This window comes from Manis pentadactyla, chromosome 4 (genome assembly GCF_030020395.1).
Source record: "Manis pentadactyla isolate mManPen7 chromosome 4, mManPen7.hap1, whole genome shotgun sequence".
Taxonomy (NCBI): domain Eukaryota; kingdom Metazoa; phylum Chordata; class Mammalia; order Pholidota; family Manidae; genus Manis; species Manis pentadactyla.
The window spans coordinates 40,508,332-40,520,340 of NC_080022.1; the positions used below are offsets into that span (position 1 = coordinate 40,508,332).

Here is a 12,009-nt window from a genome sequence, read left to right on the forward strand (position 1 = left end):
CAACTTTATAGTGAAGACACCTGAGGGACATCACTTAACCAAGTGTTGAAGTTAAATCACCAGTAATAAGGTATATTGTGCACCTCCTGTTATACTAAGAAAGACATAAAATCACATCTATAAAATTCTTGCCAAGAATGCATAAGCTCAGCCTATCATGAGAGAACATCAGACCAATTCAAACTCAAGATATATTATAAAATGCCTGATCAATACTCTCCAAAACTCTCATAGTCATGAAACAAAGAACTGAGGAATTATCACAAATTGGAGGCTATTGAGACATGAAAACTAAATGCATTGTGCATTTCAGATTGGATCTTGAACCAAAAATAGCAGATTAATAATGTACATTACCTAGTAATATTCAAATAAAGTCTATAGTTTAATTAATAGTACTGTTCCAGTTGTACTAAGGTTATGTGAGATGTTAACATTAGAAGTTTGATGAACGGTATCAAGAGCTCTGCACTATTTTGCAGCTCTTCCATAATTCCTTAACATTTTTAGATATCCTCATATTCTAAACATGCTGTTGTCAGCACTACACATTATTAAAATAATAATCCTCTTTGCATTAAATCAATCAGTAAGAAAAAAATATTCCAAAGTCAAGACTGGAATTTGTGAGGGTGCTGTTAGACTTACCATGCCCTTAAAATACAGATCTCTGACTATAGAGACTACTGGCCTCTAGAACTATACCTCCATTTTGAAATGAGAAAAGGATAATTAAACTTCCTGGCAAAAAGAAGTCAAAATGCCAACATGTTGCTAATAATGTGACAATACATCTGGACTACTCAGTATTTTCAAAGACACCTACACAGCTGCTAGCCATGGATTTATTAAAGGTATCATGTAATACTTTTTCCTAGCTATGTCTATTAAGCACAGGAAAGAAAGAAGTATTAGATGAGAACACCAAAAATATCAAAAACTACTAAAACACCAAATTAAACAATAAACAGCAAACTAAACAACAAAATCCAAAAATAGATTATTAAAAGAGAATGAAGTTGCTGAGAAATAGATTTTCTCACCTTGAAAACAAAGTTTTTTTAATAAAAAATAAAAGAGAATGAAGAAAATGGGAACCTGGGGAGATTTTAAGTAGGAAATATAATTATTTCATGTGAACATTTTAATTACCATGTTACTTTTACTTTAAAGACAGAAGTGAAACTAACATTTTTAAGAAATATATTATTAAGTAGCAATCTTTAAAAAAAAAATACCTAAGTATAAAGAATTATAAAAACTGGAATTTTAACTGCCATATTATTTCTTCTTTTCTAATCACACACTGATTTATGTCAGCTGATCCTTGAAACCAGCAAGAGGAACTGCAAGTCATGACATTTACAGGTGTGCTAAACCACTGATTTGCTACAATGATATTTTGTTCCTAAACCACTTCCAGTAATAGAAATAAATTGGTTAAATACCATAACAAGGCAACTATTTGAAAATAAACCCATTTTGTAAATCAAGCTAACCTATAGGTCAGCAAGCTTTATGAAATATCAAAATCATCTGCATCTGATTCAATGGAACAATTTTATAAACAGTAGCATTTAAATTTTTCTTTTAAACATTCAAGTCATAAATAGCACATATTACTTCTTTCAGAATTAGCATGAAGCCTTTAGCTTAGTTTTACAGCAGTGAGTAACTCTTATTATTTCATTAGTGAGAGAATGAAATCAGGTTAATCCTATTCCTTGGGTATCTGGGCTATTCTCCCTGTTTCCTCAAACCTTATGTGTGCCAGATAAGGAAGAGTAACAACAGTAACAATCAGAAGTGTTAACAGAAAGACTTTTCAAATATCCAAATGATGGAGATGAAAAACAGACTGAAAAATATGTGTGCTAATATAAAATCAATCCATCAAATAAGCACATTTAAGCAACTACCATGTGACAAAACAAAATTAATAAGAAACATATTTCCTTCCTTCTAGAATCTTAGAACCTACCTGAAAACAAAGCACAAACATATTTATAGTAAAGTAACACTATGTAAACTATAATAAAAGCTCTTTCTCTTGACAATGTGAAATTAGTTGTGAATGGATGAAAAACATAGGAGTGCAGAGAATAACACACTGCGTACAGAAAATCTAATAACCTTAAACCATGACTTTAAAGCTATGAAAAATTTTTATGGGCTGACAGATCTGGGTTCAAATCCAAGTTTTACCCATTATCAAATGTGTGAGCCTGGACAGTTTATTACCATCGTTGGGTCTCAGTTTCTCAACTACAAAATAAAGGTAATACCTATCTATCCACCTTTTGGACTGCTGTGAAGATTAAATGAAATAATGTAGGTAGTCACTTGAAACAATACCTAGCACAAAGTAGACCCTCAATAAAATGAGAGAGGTAGAAGTGGGACAGTTAAGTTGCAAACTGAGAAATTTAAAAAATTCTGTAGAATAATGGACTTTTATAGTCCTGTAAAAACAAGGGAAACAAATAAGAATATAGCAAAGGAGGAAAAACTACAATGAGATATTCCCTCATAGTAACTTCTCTTTTGTCAGAGCAAGGATCAGTGCAAATATAAGGCAGTGTCTAATGGCCATTGATGAAGCAGTGCTCAATGCTTGGCTGCTTTCTGACAACAGAGACTCATTATGTCACTGGTTAAACTAGTTCATTCATAAACTGCAGGTGTTCATAACACTATATAAAGTAGAAATGTGCTGTACGTTCAAGGAACTCTTTAGCCCCATTCTGAGTAGGTTAGTAAAGAAAATTATTCTAAGGAATTTTAGGATAATCATTAAGATACATTTCCTCAGAAGTGAAAATTGGAGGAACAGAAATTCTCAAATCACCTCAATGAATCCAATGAATCTTAAAATGAGACAGACTGTGTGCATAATTTTCCTTGGATTTCATTCTTCAATGTTTATTACTTTACTATAAGCTTCTATTAATACAAAATTATCACTGAAAACTAGAAATTCAGTAATGATCCAAAAATAGATAAGAGAAAAATGAAACAAATCAGCCTAAGTTGAAACATGTAGTTAAAGATAAATACAAGCACTCTGAATAGAGTCTTTCTTCAACAAAGCAGTTATGTCAGCACAGGCAGCAAACCAGAGCAGAAATCAAGGGCAAAGTTCAAAAATCATTTCCTAAGAGCACAGAGTACCTAAAATGTGGTATGGCTAGGTTAATGTTTACTTTTACTTTATTTCAGTTATCATTGGGTCACAAAGTATATGTCAAATATATTTCCCTGTATCTCCCAGAGCTTAATGAAAATTTTAATTTATTGATGGAGTTTCAAATATACAGACGTTCTGTGAAACAGTTGGTATAGCATCCTGTCCTGCTATTGTCTACATTATAAAGAAGTTCAAAGTTCAAATGTAGTGTACAAGTGTTTCAAACTTAACTTCCATTAAAATATTTGCTTACACTACTATTCATAATTGCCTGCTTTTTGCAGAATCCTAACAGAAACTAGGACATAAATATATTCTTCATATATATTTCATGCATCAAGGGATCTTGAATATGATCTAGTCCAAAACCCCATTTCATACAAAGTTGTTTAGAAGTTCAGAGAAGTATCTTGGCATAGGCTATATGCAATAAAATGACAAGAGGCTTAAAAAGCCAGGGCCCTGATATCAAAATGAATGCAATGGGTTTATCAATATAGTTAACTTCCTCACATTTTCACTACAAAGTTAACATAAATGATATAGATTTCTATCCTCCACCAACCCAAATTATTCTGTACTAAAAGCAGAAAATGAGCAGTGAGTCAATTCAGGAACCCAGATCACAATTTATAGTGATCATGAGGCATGCTTCCACATAAGAAAACAATCCATAGGCAAAAGATTCTAATTCATTGCCAATAATTATTCCTTATGTATTCAACTTTATAGATATAAAATGAAAAAACTCATCTGCAAGGAAGGAATCAATTGTAATGACATTGATCTTAAGTATAGGACAATGTGAAAAATGAAAATCTGAGGTAGATGGAGGCAGAGGGAGTAATACGCCTTTCATGTCAAGTAAAACAGTATCGTGAAATATTTACCAAATTATTGAGGCTAAAAATCCCACCAAGCCTCTAACATAGTATTGATATGATAAGATACAAAGGGAGTTTGTAGGCTGGGAGTTATGGACTATAAGTTTTCAATATGAGAATTATCATTTGGGGGGATATATGTAAGTTCTCTCATTATCTGCTTCCTATTGGTCCATGTTTATTAGTTTTGAAGGTTAAAACAGTTTTTGGTTGTGGACATTTTCTCAATCTTGTCTATCCTAAAGCATTGCAAAAGGAGAATTTTCCCAGATAGGGTTACATAATTGAATGGTACAGGTACTTTCCAACTATTTTTGAGTTATTTGATTTTGGAAAATATTATTAAAGGGAAAATCACTAAAGACACCCCAGAAATACAAAGACTTATGAGAGAATACTATGAAAATCTATATGCTAACAAACTGGATAACCTAGAAGAAATGGACAACTTTCTAGAAAAACACAACCTTCCAAGACTGACCCAGGAAGAAACAGAAAATCTGAACAGACCAATTAACAGCAATGAAATTGAATCAGTAATTAAAAATTAACCAAGAACAAAACCCCCATACCAGATAGCTTCACCAATGAATTTTATCAGACATTCAGAGAAGACATAATATCCATTCTCCTTAAAGTTTTCTAAAAAATAGAAGAGGGAATACTTCCAAACTCATTCTATGAAGCCAGCATCCTCTAATACCAAAACCAGGTAAAGACACCACAAAAAAAGAAAACTACAGACCAATATCCATGATGAACATAGATGCAAAAATACTCAACAAAATATTGGCAAACCAAATTCAAAAACACATCAAGAGGATCATACATCATGATCAAGTGGAATTCATCCCAAGGATGCAAGGATGGTACAGTATTCGAAATCCATCAACATCATCCACTATTCAATAAAAAGGACAAATATCACATGATCATCTCCATAGATGCTGAAAAAGTAACTGACAAAATTCAACCCACATTCATGATATAAACTCACAAGAAAATGGGTATAGAGGGGAAGTACCTCAACAAAATAAAGGCCACATATGACAAACCCACAGCCAACCACATACTTAACAGTGATAAGCTGAAAACTTTTCCTCTAAGATTGGGAACAAGACAAGGATGCCCACTCTCCCCACTTTATTTCAACATAGTACTGGAGGGACTAGCCATGGCAATCAGACAACACAAAGAAATAAAAGGCATCCAGATTTTCAAGGAAAAAGTTAAACTGCCACTGTTTGCAAATAACATGGTATTGTACATAAAAAAACCTAAAGAATCCACCCCAAAACTACTAGATCTAATATCTGAATTCAGCAAAGTTGCAGGTTACGAAATTAATATATGGAAATCTGTTGCACTGCTATATTCTACTGATGAACTAGCAGAAAGAGAAATCAGAAAAACAATTCCATTCACAATTGCATCAAAAAGAATAAAATACCTAGAAATAAACCTAACCAAAGAATTGAAAGACCTATACCCTGAAAAATACAAGACACTCTTGAGAGATATTAAAGAGAACACTAATAAATGGAAATTCATCCCATGCTCTTGGGTAGGAAGAATTAATATTGCCAAAATGGCCATCCTGCCTAAAGCAATCTACAGATTCAATGCAATCCCTATCAAAATACCAACAGCGTTCTTTAATGAACTCAAGCAAATAGTCCTAAAATTCATATGGAACCACAGAAGACCCTGAATAGCCACAGCAATGCTGCGAAGGAAGAATAAAGTGGGGGGAATTACACTCCCCGACTTCAAGCTCTACCACAAAGCCACAGTAATCAAGACAATTTGGTACTGGCACAAGAACAGACCCATAGACCAATGGAACAGACTAGAGAGGCCAGATATAAACCCAAGCATATATTGTCAATGAATATATGATAAAGGAGCCATGGATATACAGTGGGGAAATAACAGCCTCTTCAACAACTGCTGTTGGCAGAACTGGACAGCTACATTCAAGAGAATGAAACTGGATTATTGTCTAGCCCCATACACAAAAGTAAACTCAAAATGGATCAAAGAACTGAATCTAAGTTATGAAACCACAAAACTCCTAGAAGGAAACATAGGCAAAAATCTCTTGAATATTAACAAAAGCAACTTTTTCATAAACATATCTCCCCAGCAAGGGATACAAAAGCAAAAATGGGAACAAGTGGGACTACATCAAACTAGAAAGCTTCTATACAGCAAAGGACACCATCAGCAGAACAAAAAGTCATCCTACAGTATGGGAGAATATATTCATAAATGACATATCCGATAAGGGATTGACAGCCAAATTATATAAAGAGCTCACATGCCTCAACAACCAAAAAGCAAATAACCCTATTAAAAAATGGGTGGAGGATATGAAAAGACACTTCTCCGAAGAAGAAATTCAGATGGCCAACAAGCACATGAAAAGATGCTCCACATCGCTAATCATTAGAGAAATGCAAATTAAAACCACAGTGAGGTATCACCTCACATCAGTTAGGATCCAAAAGACAAACAACAACAAATGTTGGTGAGGATTTGGAGAAAGGGGAACCCTCCTACACTGCTGGTAGGAAAGTAAACTAGTTCAACCATTGTGGAAAGCAGTATGGAGGTTCCTCAAAAAACTCAAAATAGAAATACCATTTGACCCAGGAATTTCACTCCTAGGAATTTACCCTAAGAATGCAGGATCCCAGATTCATAAAGACATATGTACCCCTATGTTTATCATAGCACTATTTACAATAACCAAGATATGGAAGCAACCTAAGTGTCCATCAGTAGATGAATGGATAAAGAAGATGTGGTACATATACACAATGTAATACTACTCAGCCATAAGAAGAAAAGAAATCCTACCATTTGCAACAACATGGATGGAGCTAGAGGGTATTATGCTCAGTGAAATAAGCACGGTGGAGAAAGACAAGTACCAAATAATTACACTCACCTGTGGAGTATAACAATAAAGCAAAAACTGAAGGAACAAAACAGAAGCCGACTCACAGAACCGAAGAATGGACAAAGGGAAAGGGATTGGGAGGGTGGGTGGGAAGGGAGGGATAAGGGGAAAAGGGGCATTACGATTAGCACACATAATGTAGGGGGGGCACAGAGAAGGCAGTATAGCACAGAGAAGACAAGTAGTGAGTGACTTATTATCACAAGTAGTGAGTAGCATCTTATTACACTGATGGACAGTGACTGTCATGGGTTATGTGGTGATAATGGGGAGAATCTAGTAACCGCAGTGTTGCTCATGTGATTGTATATTATGTCATCATAATAAAAAAAATAAAAAATAAAAGGACAAAAAATATACTGTAATGGCACTTAGGTTAAACACTGGCATGACATTTCTGTAGAAATGTGATCTCACACTGTATTGGGCCCAAACAAAAGTATCAGGCTATCTTTCATAACCTCAAATTTTGTCTTGTTTTGAAATACCTGGGGTAGCTGCTTGTCTCTGCAAATAATCCACTTTTATCTACAATAAAGACTTGCTATATTGTGTAACTAACTTACCCTATAAATTTTCTCATTACTTCTGTTTTTATACAGCACTTATTTTACATTGTGGTTTTTTTAAAATGAAACTGAAATATTTTGAATAATCTATTACTAGTTCATTAGGATCATGGAACCTTTTTTTTTTTCCCCTCCCCTTCCCTTCTCCCCCCTTGCCTTCATGGAACTTTTTATATGGTGTTTTCTATAGTTTGCCTGTGCATTATGTTTGGTGTTTCTAAATTATGATTATCACTGCTCTGTATCTTATGAGCCTTTTGTAACAGTTTGTGTAATTTGAATTTTAAACCTAGAATATATGTATATTTTAAATTTTCTATATGTATCAGTTAGACCTCTCATGTTTTTGGTGAACATTTTGCTAGAGGAGTATAGAGGAATGTGAGCTAGGTACCATGACATGGAATTGCAATTTTAAAAAAGTACTATAACAGAAAATACTCATTCCATCATTGCTTAGTGTTTTTAGTGTATCCAATTTAGGCTAGATACAGTGGGGGCTTAAAAAAATGTAATAACATGTGGTGTCTGACTTTGAGAATTGTACTAAAAAATTGATAAGCCTCTGATACATGTATATTATACTCAGGAGTAGAGTATATATAGAAGAAATAACTTACTGAAAAAAAATGATTGCAAATACTTAAGCTATTTTATAGATTTAGACACACAAATATATTCTATATGAAAATATAACTCAGTTTCAGGAATTTTAGTCATTAGTCACTTTCCCTTATCCTGCACATTATTTTCTTTATATAGCTATCCACAAAGCAAGTGCTTCCTAACCCTATGTTTTAAGTACCACACTGCTGACTCTATTTATTTTTGGACATTTACAGGTTGGGTTGTATATGCTAAAATTATGGGGGGAAAAAATCATGAAATGTATGTTAATGATTATCCTATAATTCCTTAGAATAATTTTTTTTGAGATTCTGACAAGTGACAAAACATGAAATAAAATTTAAAAAGGGAATACTGGTTCAAAGAAACAGACCATCTCAAAAATGTACATATTTCATAGAAATTTACATTAGTGCAAATCGATTTAACTGTAAGTATCCAAAGGCAGCTTAACCATAAGTATCCAAAAACCTGAAAATATGTATATGATTCAATCCAGAAATTCAACTATGAAATGAATTTATTCAATATCTTCTAGGAAAATAAACTAAGCATGCAAGGATGAATATACAATAATATTCTCCACAGTAATTTATATAATAGCAAAATATTTCAAAAATCCTAAATGTCTAACAGCATAGGACTGATTGATAAAACTATTAAGCTACAACCACACCATGAAATACTATGCAAACATTACAAAAACATTAAAAAGGATGAAGAACAGTCACATTTACTTGGATAAAAAGACATTTATGATAGGATATTAACTGAAAAATGCAGATTACAGAGTGGTAGTAGGACTAGAATGACCTCATTTGTATAAAAAAAATTAATCATGTAAGAGAAACACCCTGGAATTATATGCCCAAATATGTATATCTATAAAAAATTACCACCTCTAAGTAATGGGATTAAAGGTGATTATTAATTTTGGGGGGTAAATTCCTCTGACTTATTTCATTACAATGGACATTATTACTTACGTAAGCTAAAAATAAAGGCGTTTTATATTGAATAAAAAAAGTAATAGCAATAAATCTACAAAAAGCACATATATAATTGACAGTTAATCATGTAAATCCATATGGACTTGAATTTACCTACATATCTTAATCTCAGCTGTTAGTACATGTCTCAAGTTTTGACTTTCAAAAATTAGCACTTCTGCAAAATTGTAATTTAGACTTGTTAGGATTTCAAAAGCACTGAGGGGCATCTGTGTCATCCCAACAACCAATACTGCTGTACAAGTTCATTTTTAGTTTGCTTTACAATTATAAATAAATCACAATTCTGTGAATGTGTAGTGCTCTGCTGGGCTTCTTGCCTTTTGATTTAATCACCCTTCTCCCCCAAAATAAAACCAAACCACTTCTATGGTAAACTGTCTGGAGTTCATTAACAACAACAAAAAAAACCCCACAGCAGACACCACTCCTTCAACAGCTTCCGATGGGAATCCTTAGTGAGGGCCCCAGGAAGTGATGGGGAAACATCAAACAGGTATTCAGACATTGAGGCAAGCCTGACTTTTCTCTCCTTTCAAGCACCTCCACCACAATATTACAGGGGAAGATGAACCTTAATACACAATAAGATAAGAGAACAACTTTAAAAACTACTTAAATTATCTAGAATTTACAATAATTTAGAAATTTAATATAGAACTAAATACAACCTTCATATTAAAGATACAACACTTAAATTTTATTCATTCAGATTAGAGTTTTAGATGGGCTATGGTATGGCTCAACTATCTATAAGGAATGTTAAAGACATTCAAGAATTCATAAAATTTGATTACTGCTCAGATAAAGAAAAAAATACTTTCAATAAGTCAAAGAAAGACAATATATGTATCATCTCACTTACATATGGAATCTAAAAAGACAACTAAACTCACAGAAACAAAATAGACTAATGGTTGCCAGGGTTGGGGGGAGAATGAGTGAAGGTATTCAAAAGGGTATAAATTTCCAGTAATAAGACAAGTAAGTTCTGGGGATCAAATAAACAGTATGGTAATTATCAATAACAATACTGTATTATGTATTTGAAAGTTGCTAAGAGTGTAAATCTTAAAAGTTCTCACCACATACATAAAAAAATAACCATGTGAGGTGATGCATGTATAACTAAGCTTATTGTGGTAATCATTTCAAAATATATATGTGTATCAAATCATCATGTTGTACACCTTAAATATAAACAATGTTATATGTCAATGGATCTTAATAAAGCCAAGAAATAGGGAAAAGTACTTACCACTAAGTCCCAATTATTTTGTTCAAGCAATGTAATAGCTTCATCAATGTTTTCAATGCCAGTACATGCCTGGAAACAAAGTAAGAATTTTAGATACAATTTTGAAAATAAGGAGGTTAACTGTCTTATAAAGGTAAATATCATTATGTAAAATTTAAGTTTGAACATGGTATATGAATAAAGCAAAGACACTAAATGCCTAGCATTCCCAAGCATTTTGCACATATATTTGAAAATTGTTATATACAAAGTAAATTTACATTACACTAGAATAAAAGACAACAAAATTAAGCAATAAAAATACATTTAAATGTTGAGCTTTGGAGCCCAGGATGATCTCTAATTGCCCAGAACAACTTTTATTAAAAGCTTCTGATGGAGCAACCATATATAAAAAAATAAACTTCAATCCATACCTTGTACCTTATACAAAATCAAAATAAATAACAGACTTAAAGTAAAACCTAAAACTATAAAACTTTTATATATGTGCTGTCTGACATGGTAGCTACTAGACAGATGTGGCTGGTGAGCCCTTGAAGTATACAGTTCAATTGAGATGTGCTACGTTAAATACGCACCAAGATAGAACTCGGTAGTACAAAAATGGAAATGTAACGTTTCTTATTAATAATTTTTCCACTGAATATATGTTTAAATGATCATTTTGCATATACTGGCCTAAATAAAACATAATATTTAAATTAATATCACCTATTTCTTTTTTTTAATGGGTACTATAAATTCTTTTAATTACATATGACTTTCATTTATTTCTAGGGCTGCTCTTGAAAATTTAGGAGAAAATCTTTGTGGCATTTAGATATAATATCAAAAGCACAATCCGAAGAATTGATTAAATGGACTTTACTAAAATTAAAAATTACTGTCCTTTGAAGGACACTTTGAAAGGCATGTCACAGACTTGGAAAAAAATATCTGCAAAATACATCTAACCGAAGACTAATAACCAGATTATAAGAACTCTCAAAACTGAAATAAATTGTAAATAGCAATAGCTTTTGCTAGAAACTTCACCAAAGAAGATAAACAGATTAGAATAAGTACATGAAAAAAATGCTCAATACCATTAGTCATTAGGGAAATGCAAAACAAACACAGAGAGATACTAGTTCCATACATTAGAGTGCTAAAATCCAAAATACTAACACTATCAAGAAATGGTAAGGATGCAGAAGAATTGGAACTCTCACACAATGCTGGTGAGTATGCAAAATGACACAGCCACAGATTAGCAGTTTCTTAAGAACTTATGACACAGTAGCTCCACTCCTAAGTACTGATCCAAAAGAAATAAAAATGTTCATATGAAAATTATACATGAATGTTTATAACAGCTTTATTCCTCATCGCTGAAAATAGAAGACACCCTAAAGTTCTTCAATTATACATTCATACATTAGAAAGCTACTCAGAAACAAAAATGAACAAACTACTACTAACACAAAACAATGTGGATAAACCTCAAATGCATTCTAAGTGAAAGCC

General features: G+C 32.7%; 1 protein-coding gene across 2 annotated transcripts in view; it reads right to left on the reverse strand.

The window, feature by feature from the left end:
• Positions 1-12,009, reverse strand: part of FAF1 (Fas associated factor 1) — a 559,668-nt gene that overhangs the window by 454,729 nt on the left and 92,930 nt on the right. For both annotated transcript variants that reach the window (XM_057500197.1, XM_036892803.2), the window contains exon 2: positions 10,501-10,569. Coding sequence is in view for 1 of the 2 variants with exons in the window: in XM_036892803.2 (XP_036748698.1) it covers positions 10,501-10,569 (69 nt within the window). In the remaining variant the exon portion in view is untranslated. The remainder of the gene's footprint in view (positions 1-10,500; positions 10,570-12,009) is intronic.